The sequence below is a fragment of the Neovison vison genome, chromosome 6 (genome assembly GCF_020171115.1).
Source record: "Neovison vison isolate M4711 chromosome 6, ASM_NN_V1, whole genome shotgun sequence".
Classification (NCBI taxonomy): Eukaryota; Metazoa; Chordata; class Mammalia; order Carnivora; family Mustelidae; genus Neogale; species Neogale vison.
Window position 1 is genome coordinate 119,966,085 of NC_058096.1, and position 18,703 is coordinate 119,984,787.

Here is an 18,703-nt window from a genome sequence, read left to right on the forward strand (position 1 = left end):
TCAGCGCGCTCCTCCTTTTTATGCTACTCCTATCCAAAGTCACACCGGCCTTCCAGGGCCATTAGCTAGAGGTAATGAAATAGCTGATTCTCTCATTTGCTCAGCTTTTCAGGAAGCCTCAGATTTTCACTCTCTTACGCATGTTAATCAAAAAGGACTTCGGCATAAATTCCCTATTATTAAGGAGCAAGCAAATTCTATTGTTCACTCCTGCCCCTCTTGTGCTGCTATTAATTTACCTACGCAGCCAACAGGCATTTGGCTACTGGCGAAACACCACCGTGTTCGGGAAAGTTCTCCAGACGTACTACATATACTTTGAACAGTATTGAAGAACTGGGTCCATAGAACATAGAGATTTGTTGGGTTACTTAAAACAGCTATTCTAGGAATTATAGCTATTACTGCTACAGCGACCACTGCAGGAATGGCCTTGCATCAAACTGTACATTACACAATTTGTACAGAAGTGGCACGAGAATGCTAGCAAGGCCTGGAATCAACAAACGCTCATAGATGAAAAACTAGATGAACGTGTCTCTGATTTAGTAACAGCCGTGATATATATAGGAGATCTTCAGAATATAAAGCTTAGACTTCATATTTTATGTGATTGGAATGTTTCTTCTGTGTTACTACTCCTCATGCCTATAATGAATCAGAAGTATCTTGGAGCAAAATTCGCCGACACATTACTAACCATTATGGTGATAATCTAACCTTAGATATTAAACAACTTCAAGATAACGATTCTAAGTATCACTCACTCACTCATTACAATCTGTTCCAGGAGTGAGTTTTACTCAAAAGAATTAAAGATACTCTGTCCGATTTAGACCCTTCTACTTGGATCACACAAACTAGTCTCGGTGTTAGAAGTGGATTGATTCTTCTTCTTACTGCTGTAATCTTTTTATGCTTAGTCCTCAGAAGCACGCGAAAATCCCTCCCAACGACTGAAAAATCAAGAAGCTGCAAAATCAACTTTTCTACTTCTTCACAAACAAAAAGGGGGAGATGCTGCTGCCCCTCGGAACAATTTGTTACTTAAACTGTAAGCCCTGGAGGATTTTACTAGTTGCCAAGCACATTTAGATATGGCCTTAAGAAATACATATACTGGCAACAGGTCTTTGGGGAGAAGGACGATGTACGACCGAGAAGCTGGGCAGCTGGGGATGCCCGGCTCGCTCAGGGCGGAACGCCGCCTCTTCACAGAAGCTGGGCAGCCGGGAACCCGGGCCGCCCAGGGTGGAACGAAAACCGCCTGCTTCCCTTTTTCATTGTCGCTCCTTTCTCTTCCCAAAAGTGCCCGTTGTTAGATGAGTCCTTTGAATGTGCTTGGTTAACTATAAACCTTACCCTCCTCGTTGCTTGCCTGCAAGACATGACTAACGTTTGACCTTCATCAATCCTTCTGTTGGCTGCTGTTTTCTATCTAATTGAGACTGTGGAGTTGCTCGAGGCAGCCGTCCTTTTCGACTCTTGTCCCCTGCTCCTCTCGCAGCTGACTTGTTTGTGCCTAATTCTTGTCTCATCGCCGACTGGAAGCGGCAGCGGGCGCTCTCACACCTGGGTGGACTGGCACTGCCCTTCCCGCGACTGGCTGGACGCACACAGGAGTTCTAAAGACGGCAAAGGGACTTGCAAGGAGCACCTGGCAGTCTCTGGAAAAGTCTTGCCTCCTGTCTGGAAGCATGGTTAGGGATGTACTTGGAAAGAAGTATTTCTTCTTTTGCATTGTAATTTATTTACATTCTATAGTGATGAACTACACCGATTTCTAAATGGTACTCAACTTGTATTAACTGATTTTGAATTTTTCTAATTGCGAAAATAGTATAGAGCAAAGATGGAAAATGAAGAAACCATAAGGAGAATCTTTTATAATCATACCAAGGAGGGTAACTACTCCAGCTTTTTGTGTATGACTTGTCTTTTTTTCTACGCATATATATATAATTTTAACCAAATTAGAATTTGACTATCGCTATTTTTTAAAGATTTTTTTATTTGACAGAGATCACAAGGAGGCAGAGAGGCAGGCAGAGAGTGGGAAGCAGGCTCCCTGCTGAGCGAAGAGCCTGATGTGGGGCTCAATCCTAGGACCCGGAGATCATGACCTGAGCCAAAGGCAGAGACTTTAACCCAGAGCTACCCAGGTGCCGAACTATCACTCTCTTATTTAAAAGGACCAGGGTCCCTCATTCCACTTGGTTGACTAGTTCTTAGTCAAACTAAAGTAACAGCCACCTCTTTGTGGGAGAAGAGATGTGTTTTTATAATTTGCTTAATTAGGATCATGGCTTGAGGTTGATTATCCTGAAACCCGGGATGGATTTCAGGTAACAGCAAACAGATGGGGAAATGAGAAGGGAGGAGGGGCCTTTCTGTCTATTCAAGGTTCACCTGTTAACTGGCTCGCTCTTGCCTCTCTTCAGAGGGTTTCCAGCATGCAGGCTTCCACTTGCTTCCAAGAAGGGCAGCTGGGGCTCTGGGCTGCTAGCAGGGCTTGGGATTGGCTGCGAGGGGCCAGTGGAGGAGAGGAGGAAGCGGACAGTGCTCGGCTAACACTCAGGAGGAGGTGAGTGTGGGACCCGTGTGTCCGAGGCACCGAAGTCTCCTGGGAGGGGTGTGCTGAGGCAACGCTGGAAGTGTGGACGGGGCGCGTGGAGCCCGCAGGCTCTCTGCCCACGTTCGCCTAGTAGCAAGCACTCAGCTGCGGCTTCCAGCGTGGCTGTGAGTGAGGCCCTCTGTTCTCTCTCCCTGGGGCCAGTGGCTAAGGAGGCCTGCTTTGGTTGGTCCCACCTGGTTTCTGTCCTCCCCCAACTCAGAACTCCCAATGTTCAGGCCTCAGACCCTGGAGGGAGGATGTAAAGTGCAGGGAGGCTGGACGGGGAGAGGTGGGTGCTGGTGGGAGAGCCCTGTGTGTAGAGCTGCCCTCAGCTCCCAGGGCCCCGCCTGCTGAGCTCCTGGCAGCTTTGGAAGGAACTCTGGGATGGTCCTGACATCAGCCTGGTGTGACAGCGGCCTCTGAGATGGTCAGGTGATGTGTCAGTGAAAAGGTCTTCATACCAGTTTCTCTGGAGTTCAATGCTAGGCAATTCTGATGCTTGCTTTGTTCATATGAATGGGACCTGCAGGATCGGGCCCGTTTGGGTGTCCTGATTGTCAGGAAGCTGAGAACTAAATGCAACAGAATATAACTTACCTTTAGTTCTCATTGAGATCCTGACCTCTCCCCTGACCTGCCCCCTCCTTTTCCCTTCCCACTTCCCCCTCCACACCTGCTTTTGGACCCTTCTGCCCATGTCCTCTGTATCATTTCTTCATCTTAAGGGCCTCTAGTTCTTGATGCACGAAGGCAGGATCTAAACTGGAAGCAACCATAAGTTTCAGCCTTCTAGGATGGGAGGTTCTTTAATCTTTCTGTGTTGTGGACCCTTTCAGTGATCTGGCAAATGCTTCTGACTCCTTGTCAGAGTAATACATGTAAGTGTGTAAATAGGTAAGATACCCAAAAGTCTCGCCCAACTCATCAGGGCAGCTGGTCACCCTGTACCATCTTAGCTGGACTCCAGTAACACCCTAGAGGGCTCACCAGTTAAAGTTTTATTGGTCTCATCCGCGAATAGCAAACCCCTGAGACTAAAAGCAGCCTCTCTCCTTCATTTGACCCTCACTGTAGACGCACAGGGTGACAGAGAAGGCATTTCCACATTTTACAAAGGATTAAATTGATGTCTGTCACCCCAGGGTGAGAGGGTTGGCACAGGAGACTCCAGCTCAGGGGCCCCATTTCTACACTGATGCTCTCCTCCACACCGCACCTTCCGGAAAATGTGAGACACGCTTCTTACCCTAGAGCTCACATGTAAGTGAAATCCATGGTACTTGTCTTGGTCAGACTTATTTCTCTTAGCACGATACCATCTAGGTTCATCCATGCCGTCATAAACAGCAAGATCTCATTCTCTCTTACGGCTGTGTAATATTCTATAGTGTGTATCCATGCGTGTGTGCATGCACACGGTGTCTTCTCCCTCAAGGGAAAAGCTTTCCATCTATCAGAGGACACGAGCTGCCTCCATAACGTGGCTATTGTAAATAATGCTACAGTAAACACAGGGCTGTATGGATCTTTTTAAATTAGCTTTTAAATTAGTATTTTAATTTTCTTCAGGTAGATACCCAGAAGTGGAGTTATCGGATCATATGATATTTCCCTTTTTTTTTTTTTTTTTTTTTTTGAGGAAACTCCATACTGGTTTTCAGAGTGCACCAATTTATATTCTGATCACTGTAGTTAGGGTGCACTTTTCTCCACATTCTCACCAACACTTGTTATTTCTTGTCTGATACTAGCCAGTCTGACAGGTGTGAAGTAGCACCTCACTGTGATTTTGATTTGCATTTCCTTGATATTTAGTGATGTTGAGCATCTTCTCATGTGTCTTTTGGCCATCTGGATGTCTTCTTTGGAAGAATGTCTATCCCAGGTTTCTGCACACTTTTTAATCAGTTGGTTTGTTTTTCTTGGTTTTGAGCTATGTGTGTGCTTTATATATTTTGCGTATTAACCCTTTATCAGATATGTCATTTGCATATATCTTCTCCCATCCCATAGGTTGCCTTTTTGTTTTGTTGATTAGTTCACATTTGCTTTCATTCCCTTGCCCGTGGAGACATCCATAAATAGGTTGCTAAGGACAATGTCCAAGAGATTACTGCCCATGTTTTCTTTTAGGTGTTTCATGGTTTCAGGCCTCACATTTAGGTTTTTAATCCATTTTGAGTTTGTGTTTTTATATGGTGGAAGAACATGGTCCAATTTCACTCTTCTGCGTGTAGCTGACCAGTTTTCCCAACACCACCTATTGAAAAGATTCTTCTCCCCATCGTATATTTTTACTCCTTTGTTGTAGATTAATTGCTAATATAGGCATGCATGAGTTCATTTCTGGGCTCTCTATCCTGTTACATCAATCTTTGTGTCTGGTTTTGTGACAGAACCATACCATTTTGATTACTAGCTTTATAGTAGATCTTGAAATCTGAGACCATGATACCTTTGTTCCTAAGATTGCTTTGGCTAGGACGCCTGGGTGGCTCAGTTGGTTGGGCAGCTGCCTTCGGCTCAGGTCATGATCCCAGCATCCTGGGATCGAGTCCCACATTGGGCTCCTTGCTCGGCGGGGAGCCTACTTCTCCCTCTGCCTCTCTGCCTGCCTCTCTGTCTGCCTGTGCTCACTCTCTCTCCCTCTCTCTCTGACAAATAAATAAATAAAATCTTAAAAAAAAAAAGATTGCTTTGGCTATTTGGGCTCTTTTGTGGCTTCATGCAAATTTTAGGATTTTGATAAAAATTTGGTATTTTGATAGGGATTGCACTGAATCTGTAGATTGCTTTGGGTGGTAGGAACACTGTGATATTCTTACAAACCATGAGCATATAATCTCTTTGCATTTGTTTGTGTCATCCTTAACTTCTTTCATCAGTGTCCTAGTTTTCAGAGTATAGGTCCTTCCCTGGTTAAATTTATTCCTAGGTATTTAATTTTTGGGAAGTGCAATTATAAATGGGATTGTTTTCTTAATTTCTCTTTCTGCTACTTCATTGTTAGTGTACAGAAATGCAACAGAATTCTGTATATTAATTTTTTATCCTTCAAATTTAATGAATTCATTTATCAATTCTAATAGCTTTTCTGGTGGAATTTTTAGGTTTTCTACCCATATGGTATCATCATCTGCAGAGAATGACATTTATTTCTTCTTACCAATTTGGATGCCTTTTATTTCTTTATCTTGTCTGATTGCTGTGGCTAGAACTTCCAATACTATGTTGAATAAAAGTGATGAGAGTGGACATCCTTGTCTTGTTCCTGATCTTAGAGGAAAAGCTTTCCTTTTTTTTTTTTCCATTTTCAACATTGGGTATGATGTTAGTTGTATGTTTTTCATACACAGCCTTTGTTATGTTGAAGTGTGTTCCATTAAACCCATTTTGTTGAGAATTTTATCATGAATGTATTTTGTCAAATGCTTTTTCTGCATATATTATTCTTCCTCTTACTGTGATCTATCATACTCATTTGTGAGTATTGAACCACTCTTGCATTGTGTAAATCCTACTTGATCATGGTGAAGGGTATTTTTGAAGTATTGTTGAATTCATTTGGCTGATACTTTGAGAATTTTGCATCTATTTTCATTGGTTTTTGGTTTTGTTGTTCTTGGTAGTGTCTTTGACTTATCTGGGTAATGCTGAGCTCACAGAATGAACATGGAATTTTTCTTTCTATTTTTTGAAATACGTTGAGAAGAATAGGTATTAACTCTTTAAATATTTGGTAGAATTCACCTGTGAAGCCGTCTGGTCCTGGGCTTTTGTTTATTGGAACCTTTTTTTGACTACAGATTCAATTTCATTGCTAGTAATAAGTCTATTTAAATTTTTTAGGGGCACCTGGGTGGCTGAGGTCATGATCTTGGGGTTCTGGGATCAAGTTCTGATTTGGGCTCCCTGATCATCAGGGTGCCTGCCTTTTCCCATTCCCCTGCTTATACTTGATTGAACTTACTCTGGCTCTTGCTTTCGCTCTAATAAATAAAATCTTTTAAAAAAAGTTTATTTCTTCCTGATTCAGTTTTGAAAGGTTGCAGGTTTCTAGGAATTTTATCCATTTCTTTAGGTGGTCCAATTCGTGGCACATAATTTTTTATTGTAGTCTCTTATAATTCTTTGTATTTCTGTGGTGTCAGTTATTACATCTTCTCCATTTCTGATTTTGAGGACTCTCTTTTTTTCCTTGATGAGTCTGGATAAAGGTTTATTGATTTTTGTTTATACTTTTCAAAGAGCCAGCCCTTCATTTCATTGTTTTGTATCTCTTTCATCTATTTCTGCTCTAATCTTTGTTTCCTCCCTTTTCTACTAACTCTGGGCTTTGTTCTTATTTTTCTAGTTCTTTTAGGTGTGAGGTTAGGTTGTTTGAGATTTTTCTTGTGTCTAGAGATAGGCCTATATCACTATAAACTTGCCTCCTAGAAATGCTTTTTCTGTGTCCCAAAGATTTGGGACTACTGTATTTTTTTCTCCATGTATTTTTTATTTCCTGTTTGATTACTTCCTTGACCTATGTTATTTACTCTGCATGTGTGTGTTTTCCAGATTTTTTTCTTGTAATTGATTCCAGTTTCATACTGTTGTGGTTAGAGAAGATGCTTGCTATGACCTAAACCTTAAATTTACAGAGACTTGTTTTATGTGATCTTTTCTGGAGAATGTTCCATCTGCACTTGAAAAGTGTGTATTCTGCTGCTTTTGAATGGAATGTTCTCTGTTAGGTCTATCTAGTCTAATGAGTTGTTCTAAGACATTGTTACCTTGTTGATTTTCAGTCTGCATGATCTATCCATGATGTAAGTGGAGTGTTAAAATCCTGTTACTATTGTACTACTGTCAATTTCTACCTTTATGTTTGTTCATTAATGTTTGCTTCATGTATTTAGGTGCTCCTAGGTTGGATGCAGAGATATTTATAATTGTTATGTCCTCTTGTTAGATTGATTCCTTTTATATTATGTAATGCCCTTCTTTGTCTCTTGTTACAGTCTGTTTTAAAGTTACTCTGTCTGATAGTACTGCTACCCTGGCTCCCTGCTCCCCCTCCATCTCCCATTTGCATGTTTTTTCCATCTCTTCACTTTCAGTCTGTATTTGTCTTTAGGTCTGAAGTCTCTTGTAGGCAGCATATAGATGGGTTTTACTGTTTTATTTTTTTTAATCCATTCAGTCATCCTTTGTCTTGATTGGTACATTTAGTCCATTCACATTTAAAATAATTATTGATAGGTATGTACTTATTGCTGTTTTGTTCGTCTTATCTTTAGGTTGTTTTTGTAGCTCTTCTCTGTTCCTTTATCTCTGCTTCCCTTGAGGTTGATGGCTTCTGTTAGTGTTTTGCTTGCATTCCTTTCTCTTTATTTGTGTGTGTGTGTGTGTGTGTGTGTGTGTATATATATATATATATATATATATGAAAGGTGTTTTTTTTGTTTAAGTAGGCTCCAATTTCAGTGGGGAGACCAATATGGGGCTTGAATACACAACCCCAAGACCGAGACCTGCGCTGAGATGAGGAGTTGGGATACTTAACAAACTGAGCCACCCAGGCACCCCAATTACAGGTTTTTGATTTGTGGTCTCCATTGGGTTCATATACCTCTTATGCATATAGCAGTCTGTGTTAAGTTGATGGTTAAGTTCTAACACATTTGGGAAATGCACCAAACTTCTACTCTCCCCTCCATATTCTATGTATGTCACTTTTTATATTTTATTTTGTATATCTCTTGACTAATTTTTGTGGGTATAAATGATTTTACTATTTTGATGTTTTAACCTCTATATTGGCTTTATAAGTGATTAGTCTACCTAGTTTATTCTAGGCTTGCTTTTTACCTGTGAAGTGTTTTCATGATGATTTTCCTCTAGTTACGGCCTTTTCTTTCCACTTAAAGAATCTCCTTTAATGTTTAAGGCTGGCTTACTGGTGATGAATGCCTTTAGCTTTTGTTAGTTTAGGAAAATTTTTCTCTCTCCTGGATGTAGAGTGTTAGTTACTGGTTTTTTTTCCTTTCAGTGCTCTGAATATATCATACCACTCCCTTCTGACCTGCAAAGTTTCTGCTTAAAAATCAACTGATAGCTTTGTGGGGTTTCCCTTGTGTGTAACTGTTTTCTCTTGTTGCTTTAAAAAGTCTCTATTACGCCATTTTAACTATTGTGGGGTGTACCTCCTTGGGCTGATCTTTGTGCTGCCTTGATATGGATGTTTGTTTCCTTCCCTGGACAAGTTTTCAGTAATTATTTCTTCCAATACATTTTCTGCCCCCTTGTTTCTCTCTTTTCTTTCTTTCTTTCCTTCCTTCCTTTTTTTTTTTTTAAATAAAGGTTTTATTTATTTATTTGACAGACAGAGATCACAAGTAGGCAGAGAGGCAGGCAGAGAGAGGGGGGAAAGCAGGCTCCCTGCTGAGCAGAGAGCCTGATGTGGGGCTCGATCCCAGGACCCTGAGATCATGACCTGAGCAGAAGGCAGAGGCTTTAACCCACTGAGCCACCCAGGCGCCCCTCTCTCTTTTCTTTCTAGGATTCCTATAATATGAATGTTACTACACTTGATGGTGTCACTGAGGAAGTTCCCTTAACCTCTTCTCATTTAGTTACTTCCCCCACCCCCCAGTTCAGCTTAGTTGCTTTCCTTACTGTGTTTTCCAGATCCTGGACCTATTTTTCTGCATCATTTAATCTGCTTTGTTTTTTAAAATTTCATTTATTGAACTCTTCAGCTGTTTTTTCATATGTTCTATTTCTTTGTGAAGCTGAGTTCATAGACTCTTCTGAAGTCCAGTGAATATCTTTATGACCATTACTTTAATTAGGCGTGTGTTTATCGCCATTTAGCTCTAGGATTATTGTCTTGTTCTTTCATTTGGTTCATATTCCTATATTTCATCATTTTGTCTAATTCTGTGTGTTTATTCTATGTATTAAGCAGGTCAACCACATCTCCTGGTCTTAAAAGTAGTGGTCTTTTATAGAGGAAGATGTGTGGTGCCACAATCTCTGCTGGTCACCAGAATTAGGTGCTCCAGGGGTCTCCCCCATGTGGGCTGCATGTGCCCTACTGCGTGTGACTAAGTCATGGTTGCATTGAGCCCAGCCAGCTGCAATGAACTGCTTTGTCTCTGTGGGTACACTGGGCAGGGTTTGGTCTCTTTGCTGTTGAGAAGCCTGTTTGAGGCCACTTTGGACTCCTTTGTGGATGGGGCTGGCAGTCAGACTTGCTGTCTGCAACTAGCCTGTTACAATCTGGGGCAGGGCTTGCTCCCTGCCTGGCTAACTGAAAGGCTCCAGGTGGTAGCCAGAGCTGGCCATCAGACTCACTATCTGCAGTTACTGTGCCTGCCACAGTTCAAGCAGCCATTTCTTGTGGAGAAAGCAGAGGTGGGGACTGGAAAGGCTGATTCTTGGTGGAATACAATTTTTGTCTTCCTGGTACACAGGGCTAGATCTGGGAGAGCTGCAGCACATTAAGTGTATTGATTAGCTATTGTGAATAGCTACATACAATCGACCTCAGAATTCCATGGCGTACAATAATTAGCATTTATTATCATGCTGACGGGCTTATAGACCAGTTGGGTCTCCTATGGAAGGTTGGTGTGGGCTCTGCTCTGTTTCCTCTTCCTCTTCTGTGACCTCTGGACCAACCAGGGCATGTTCTTCTGGTGGCGGCAGAGGTGAAAGGAGGGTGAACATACATGAGTCTGGGTTCAGAACGAGTACGCTGTCACCTCCACCCACATTCCATGGGCCAAAGTAAGTTACATGCCCAAGACTAACACCAGTGGGGGTTTGGAAAATTCTCCATCTCGAATGGAAGGAATTACTGTGTCACATGGCAAAGTGTATGGATCCAGGGAAGGAGGGGGAATGGGGACAATAATAGAATTACCACTTTAGTTTTGGTACTTTCTGTTGAATCCTGAGAGCAATGGAAAAACCGGTCTCTCAAATTGAAACTGAGTAGGAAGGAAAAACTGGCTCAAGTCTCTTACGATGGTGTGGAAATCTTTTTGAAAGTTTAGAACCTGAATTCCATAATGACCATGACAGTGATAGTCTGTTTCACTTCCTGTGTTCAGTAAATACTGGCTGATTGAATGGTGAAAGGATACACCTGTAGCTACAAGTATACTTCTAGACATTAAGGGGTAAAAAAGTTGAAGTATCTACGTATACAGAAAAGGACTAAGAGAGTATAACAAAAATAACCAAACTGGAGTCAAGATACGGATTTTCATTCTTACTCTGCTTGTATTAGCTCTTCTGAAAACTTCTGCAATCATTCCTCATTGCACCTCAATTTCTTCATCTGTGGAATGGGGTGATTGAATCATCTCTGAAGGGCTTCCAATTTGTCTCCTAAGCTTTTGGAATTTCCTAAGATTCTAAGTCATTATTCAGCGGTTGGCAGATCCCATTTTACTGGCTACATATCCACCACACTTCCTGCACCACCAGCTTCCACCTGATACGCCTTTAAAAAGGCACAGACTCAGTACATCTTGCTCAGTAGCGTGGGTAGGAGTCCGAGCCCTGAAGGGCCCTATGAACAAGGAGCCTAAGAAACACTTTCAGCTGCTGTGGCCCTACAGGGAATCCTATGACTGGGTTTAGGATTAATGGTTAGGACAGTCCTCTCCTCTCAGGGTTGGCATGTCACACTACCTATCTCCAGGCTTCCTGTTCTAGAGGACAGTCTGCTACTAACTAGTTTGATTCTTTGGGGTAAATCGTTATCCTTGAAGTTCAATAATTTTTGTAGGATATACCTAAGCCTATGCCTTTGTCTTTAACTCCTGCCTAGAATTTAGGGGGCTCTTTTAATTTGCAAACAAGTATTTTTTCAAACTAGAAATCACTGTTATACCCAAAATGATTTCTCCTCCTCCCAGAATGTCTTTTTGTTCATAGATCTGTCTAAGGCTCTCATCTACTCCCTTACTATTTTCATTTCTTTGTCTCTGTTCTGAATTTTGATGATTTCTTCCACTTGATCTTCCAGCCCATGAATGTAGTTCTCAATATTATCATACCATCTTTAAATTTTCCATCACACTTTCAAATTCAAAACTAAAATTACTTAAGTTCTCCTAAAACTTGGGTCTTGTTTTTATTTTGGTCTCTGAAGTGTGATGCTTCCTGTGGCAACTCATTTGCACCAGAAGCCTTGTGCTCACGAAGACTCAAACATTTTGCTGGGCCCCATTCCAGGTACAGAAAATACTCCAATGAACTAAAGAGTCAGTCCCTGCTCTCTTGGAGCTCACACCTGTTAAGGGAGCTTTTCTTTGCTTTCCTTCCCTGGTTGCTGATTTCCTCAGGCACTTTTTTCTTGGTCTACCCTTGACCCTGTACACCTTGAGCGGTGGGTCAGACCTTCTATAGCAGCAAACCTGTGGCTGGTAGGAGGCCTATAGACTTCTAAGGGCTGGCATTACAGTAACTAGGACAGTCTTTCAGAAATCTGTTTCTAACAAGTAAGGAAAATCCAGCTGACCCTCTGGTGTACATACGTGTACACACACACACACACACACACACACACACCCCACTTCTTCCAATTCCTGAGCCTCCTCACTGTTGTTCCATCTCCCTACCTTCCATAATAGAGACAATAGCCGGCACCTGCCCTCTTCAGATATCTGACAGAGCCTGTGGTCATGCTTCCAGGCTTTACCTGAATGAACCCACCAGCCATTTTTTTGTTCAATAGAAATGAATAAATGGGAGCTGAGAGGAAATAACATTAAAGGTGACTTTAGGCTGCCACCTTCACTCTCCAGTGCCTTTTTTCAGACACTTCAGAGTCCCCATGGGCTTTTCCCCGGGATGACTCTTCAACAACGTGACTAAGACTGAACTGGGACCGAGACTCTAGGTCTTTGTTACCACTGGCTGCAGTGATAGAGAGCCTCCAACTACAACTGCCAATCCAGCCCTGCTCAGACAAGACTCTGAACATGCAGGAGGCAGCCATTTCAAAATGCTTACCTGAGCTCATACCCTTCATTCCCTTCCCTCCAGATGCTGCCTGAAGACCAAAGAAATATATAGATTTGAGGGAAATCTCTATCAGTATTGGAAAAGAGGGATCATCCAGAATCTCAGAAGAACTGGTAGGAGAAATCTTGTGCTGGGGACCAGGGGAGAAGGGATGCTCGGCTGGTTAGGGCACATACATGAAGGTCGGGCCTGTGAAGGTGGATATCCCTGCCCCCCACCTAGCAGGAACCCAGACCTGGTGATAACAATGTCAATTCTGTGACTGGGCTTTCTCTTGGTTTCTAGTGAAGGCTGACTGCCCTGTTCTTAATTATCCTTCTCGGATAATTAAGCAGGATCTTGGGCAAACTTTCAATGGAACCTTAGGTGTCTTGACACTGCTTTCTTTTTAAGTAAATGAAAGAGCCTGTCTACTTGTCATCCGAGTCAGGCAAGAGGAAGCTATGACAGGTGAAGCACAGGTCCACAGCTGCTGCCTCAGTGAGGAAATTAGTCAGGATGCCTCATCCTTGGGTGAAATGAAAACCAGATATTGGCTTCGGGGTAATAGCTACCATTATCTTCCCCCTCTCCTCCCTCTGGATACCTGGACTATCACTTCTACGTAGGAAAGGAAAATAACATATTTAAATATTATTCGAGTATCAGATAAGATACAGAATAGACGACATGTGAAATACTGTCCTGGTTTGAGCCTTCTGAGATCTTAAAATTTTTGTGTCACAGCAATTAAAGTCTGATATACAGATGGACGGAAATGCTCAAGTATGAAAGACCCAAACACACACCGAACTGTGATTGCCTAACCAGCATCAGTCTCAAAAAAAAAAAAAAAGCTTGAACATGAGTTTGTGATATTAACAATGCAGTGATTATTCATCATTCGGTATTTCCTAAAGACTGTGAGATATCCAGAAGTCATTCCAACACAGAACCCATAAAAGAATCCAACCCATTAAGTGTTGCTTGTTATTTCAAGCCAGTGCATCTCAGGAGACCGTGTAGCTTCAAGGTCTTCACAACAATGTATCTGAGACACTCAAATACCAAGTCTACTCAAATAAGCTTCCCAAGCAGCTTTTCGGTACAACTCAGTTGCTTCCAGACGATTGGATGCTGATGTTATGCCCCGGCCTACAATGATGATATCAGAACCTCGTTTGCCAATAACTTCTTGTGGACTGTTGTACTGTTGGCCAAGATTATCCCCTGCACAAAAACACAAAAGTCCCTGTTAAACATGAAAATGAACGAAACCCCCCAAAAAACAAAACACAAAACCAAGAAACCAATCAAATCAGTTTGCTGAAAATGAATCTAACCAGCTTTAAATAAAAATGTCCCGTAGTGCTCTCCATGTCCCTCCTGGACAGCAAGTGATTAAAAGCAGTTGAAGGGACTCCTTAGATATGCCAGAGAGCCCATGGCAGAGACAGATGCGAACCAGCTCCTCTTCAGTGTTGAATTTTAGCCCATTTATATTAACAGTATCAAAAACTAGTAAACCTCTTATGTTGCCAAGAAAGGTTCATTACCAAAAACCCAATAAAAATCGGCCTTAAATCAAGGACAAGGATACTACTACGCATCTCAGAATCACTGTTAAAGTGTTGGCAAATTCCTTGCACTTCTAACTGGACCACACCAAAATGAGTCTGTCTGTGACAACCTCCTCAAGTGCTCAGACTATATACTAGAAACCGTAATCCTTAATCTTGACTTTTTACTTCTTTACTCTATCAACATTTGTTTTAACTAATTTACTCTATTTTTTAACAAGTATAACTGACATACAATATCCTATTACTCAGTATATGTCATAATGAGTTGATATTTTTATACTAGAACTGACCTCTAAATCATTACTATCCGTCGTGACACAGTTACTACCATGACTAGATTCCCTGTGCTGTATATTAATCCCCAGGGCTTGCTTATTTTATAACTAGAAGTGTTTGTATTCTTAATCCCTGTCACCTATTTCACCCACTCCCCAACTGTTCCCCCAACTAGTAAACAACACTTTGTTTCCTATGAGTTGGTTTCTGGTTTATTTGGTTGGTTTTTTCTAGATTCTAGTGTAAGTGAAACCATAAGCTATTGATCTTTGATTTATTTTACTTGGCATAATACCCTCTAGGTTCATCACTGTTGTCAAAGATGACAAGATTTCATTTTTTTAAAAAAATGAGTAACATGCATTTGTATAACCTATACCACATCTTTCTCCATCTATTAATGGACACTTGGGCTGCTTCAATCGCGCATATCCTCTTCAAATTAGTGGTTTTGTTTTCTTCTAATAAAATACCCAGAACTGGAACTGCTGATTGTAGGACAGTGTTATTTTTTAATTTTTTTGAGAGATCAGTACTGTTTTCCACAGTGGCTGTACCAATTTACTTTCCTATACAATGCTGGTGAACTAGGGTTCCCTCTTCTTTCACACCTTGTTCTCTGATGATCAGTCATGTTGAGTCTTCTCACGTACCTGTTGACCAGCTGCATGTCTCCTTTGGAAGTATGTCTATTCTATACCAGGGTTGGTTTTTTTTTTAAATGAAATGTGTAACTTCTTTATATATTCTGGATATTATCTTTTTATCCTTATTTGATGTATTATTTGCAAATTCCTTCCCCATTCGATGGGTGCCTTTTCCTTTAACTGAGTTGGTTTCCTTTGCTGTGCAAAAACTTTTTAGTTGGATATAATCTCAGTACTTCAGTTTTTGTTGCCCTTGCTTTTGGAGACTGATCCAAAAAAATATTGTTAAAACTAATATAAAAAGAGCTTGCTGCCTATGTTTTCTTCCAGGAGTTTACAACTTCAGGTCTCACATTCACGCCTAAATACATTTTGAATTTATTTTTGCATAAGATTTAAGAAGTGGTCCAGTTTAATTCTCCTGTGTGTAGCTGTCCAGGTTCCCCAACACCATTTATTAAAGATTGACTGTCTTTTCCCCATTGTACATCTTATCTCCTTGGTCATAGATTAACTGACCATATAGGAGTGTTTCTTTTTGGTCTCTCCATTCCATTCCATTGATCTATGTGTCTGTTTCCCCGCCAACAGTAAATCACTTAAATTACTATAGTTTTTTGTAATTATAGTTTGAAATCGGGGAGCACGATATTTCCAGCTTCATTCCTCTTCCTCAAGACTGCTTTGATTAATTGAGGTCTTTTGTGGTTCTATACAAATTCTAGGATTCTTTGTATTACTTCTGTTTTAAAAAAAAGCCATTGTTGGGACGCCTGGGTGGCTCAGTTGGTTAAGCAGCTGCCTTAGCCTCAGGTCATGATCCCGGTGTCCTGGGATCGAGTCCCACATCCGGCTCCTTGCTCGGCAGGGAGCCTGCTTCTCCCTCTGCCTCTGCCTGCCTCTCTGCCTGTGCTCGCTCGCTCTCCCTCTCTCTCTGACAAATAAAATCTTTAAAAAAAAAAAATCTTAAAAAAAAAAGCCATTGTTATTTCAATGGAACTTGCACTGAATCTGTAGACAGCTTTGGGTAGTACGGACATTTCATAATTCTTTCAATCTGTGAACACAATATTTTTCTATGTATTTACATCATCATCAACTTTTCATCAAGAGCTTAACAGTTTTCAAAGTACAGGTCTTTTACTTCCTTGGTTAAATTTATTCCTAAGTATTTTATTCCTTTGGATGCAATTGTAAATGGGGTTTCTTCTCTCTGTGATAGCTTATTTGTGCATTGATACAACTGATGTTAATTTTGTAGCCTGAGAACTCCACTGAATTCATTTATTCTAAGTTTTTTGGTGGACTCATGTTTTCTGTAGAGACAGTACCTTATTTTACTGCACTTCACACTTTACTGTGCTTTGCAGATACTGCATTTTTGACAAATAGAAGGTTTGTGGCAACCTTGCATTCAGCAAGTCTCTTGGCCCCATTTTTCCAACAGCCTTTGCTTACTTTGTATCTCTATCACATACTGGTACTTTTCACAGTATTTCAAAATTTCTTAATTATTGTTACATTTGTTACAGTAATATCTGTTCTGGGGCACAACAAAGTGTGCCCACATAAGATGGTGACCTTAATAAATGTATGTGTTCTATCTGCACCACCACCAGCCATCTCTCTCCCTCTTCTTGTTCCTCCCTACTCCCTGAGACACAGCAATATTGAAATTAGGCCACTTAATTACCATACAATGCTTGAAGTGTTCAAGTGAAAGGAAGAGTCACATGCCTCTCACTTTGAATCAAAAGCTAGAAGTGCCTTAGTGAGAAAGGCATACTGAAAGCCAAGATGGGCTGAAAACTAGTCCTCTTGCAGCAAACAGCAAAGCTGTGAATGCGAAGAAAAAGTTCTTGAAGGAAATTAGAAGTGCTACTCTACTGAACACATGAAAGCAACACCACCTTATTGCTGATATGGAGAAAGTTTCAGTGGTCTGGGCAGAAGAGCAAATTAGGCACAACACTCTCTTAACCCAAAGCCTAATCCAGAGGGAGTCCCCAACTCTCTTCAATTCTAGGAAGGCTGAAAGAGGTGAGGAAGTTGCAGAAGAAAAGCTGGAAGCTACCAGAGGCTGGCTTATGAGGTTTAGGGAAAGAAATCTCTGTATATATTAAAGTAGGGGTGCCTGGGTGGCACAGTTGGCTGAATGTCTGACTCTTGGTTTTGGCTCAGGTCATGATCTCAGATCCTGAGATCAAGCCCTGCATCAGGTTCTGCAGTCGGGAGACTGCTACAGTTTCTCTTTCCTTCTCCTCTTGCCCCTCTCCAAAGCACGCTCCCTCCCCCATATATGTATCCAGAAGATCTAAATCAGATAGTTAATGGAAGTGGCTACACCAGATTTTCAGTGTAGATTAAACAGCCTTCTATTGAAAGAAGATGCCATCTAGAACTCTAATAGCTGGAGAGGAGAAATCAGTGCCTGGCTTCAAAGTTTTAAAGGACAGACTGACCCTCTTTTATTGGGTGCTGATGCAGTTTATGACTTTAGGTTGAAGCCAATGCCTGCTTACCATTCCAAATATCCTAGGATCCTTAAGATTTATGCTAAATCTACTCTACCTATGTTCTGTAAATGGAATGATAAAGCCTAGAAGACAGCACATTTGTCTATAACACAGTTCACTGAATATAAGTCACTGTGGAGACCTACTGCTCAGAAGATTCCAAATATTACTGCTTCCTGACAGTGTACTTGCTTACCCAAGAATTTTGTTGGGAGATGTACATGAGATTAATGTTGTCATGCCTGCTAAAACAGAATCTTTCCTGCAGCCCATACACAGATCAAGGAGTAATTCTGAATTTCAAGTCTTATTATTTAAGAAATACATCTCATGTAGCTCAGTCATTTAAGCATCCAACTCTTGATGTCTGCTCAGGTCATGGTCTCATGGGTCCTGAGATCAGGCCTCATATCAGGGTCTGCACTCCGTGGGGAGTCTGCCTGATCTCTTCCTGTTGCTCCCCCCACTCACCCTCTCTCAGGTACGCATGTTCACGCTCTCTCTAAAATGAATATATATATATATATATATATATTTTTTTTTTAAGATTTTATCTGACAGACACAGAGAGGTAACACAATTGGGGGGAGTTCCGGAAGAGGGAGAAGCAGGCTCCCCACAGAGCAGGGAACCCAATGCAGGGCTCCATCCCAGGATCGTGGGATCATGACCTGACCTGAGCCAAAGGCAGATGCTTAACAACTGAGCCACCCAGGTGCCCCAATAAATAAATATAAAAAAAAAAAAATCTCGCAAAGCTATAGCTGCCAAAGACCGTGAGTCCTCTAATGGATCTGGGCAAAGTAAACTGAAAACCTGGAAAGGAGTCACCATTCTAGCTGCCATTAAGAACATTTGCGGTTCACAGGAAGAGATCAAAATACCAGCATTAACAGGAAGAATTTGGAAGTTGCTCCAGCCCTCATGGATGACTTTGCAGGGTACAAGACTTTAGTGGAAGAGTAACTGCAGATATGGGGGAAATAGAGAACTAGAATTAGAAGTGAAGCCTGAAAATGTGAATGAACTGCTGCAATCTCATGATAAAACCTGAACAGATGA

General features: G+C 41.4%; 1 protein-coding gene and 1 long non-coding RNA gene across 3 annotated transcripts in view; one reads left to right on the forward strand and one right to left on the reverse strand.

Moving 5' to 3' along the window:
• Positions 1-2,141: 2,141 nt before the first annotated feature.
• On the forward strand, positions 2,142-12,699 carry LOC122908862. Of its 2 annotated transcripts, none has more exons than XR_006385031.1 (3): positions 2,142-2,162; positions 2,442-2,584; positions 12,662-12,699. It is a non-coding gene; the product is annotated as an uncharacterized LOC122908862 (long non-coding RNA). The 2 variants fall into 2 exon arrangements; XR_006385030.1 differs by lacking the exon at positions 2,142-2,162 and adding an exon at positions 2,199-2,345.
• Positions 12,700-13,488: 789 nt separating this feature from the next.
• Positions 13,489-18,703, reverse strand: part of UMPS (uridine monophosphate synthetase) — a 30,502-nt gene continuing 25,287 nt past the window's right edge. Inside the window, exon 6 of the mRNA XM_044252153.1 lies at positions 13,489-13,849. Within this exon, the coding sequence (XP_044108088.1) occupies positions 13,680-13,849 (170 nt within the window). The 3' untranslated portion in view covers positions 13,489-13,679. The remainder of the gene's footprint in view (positions 13,850-18,703) is intronic.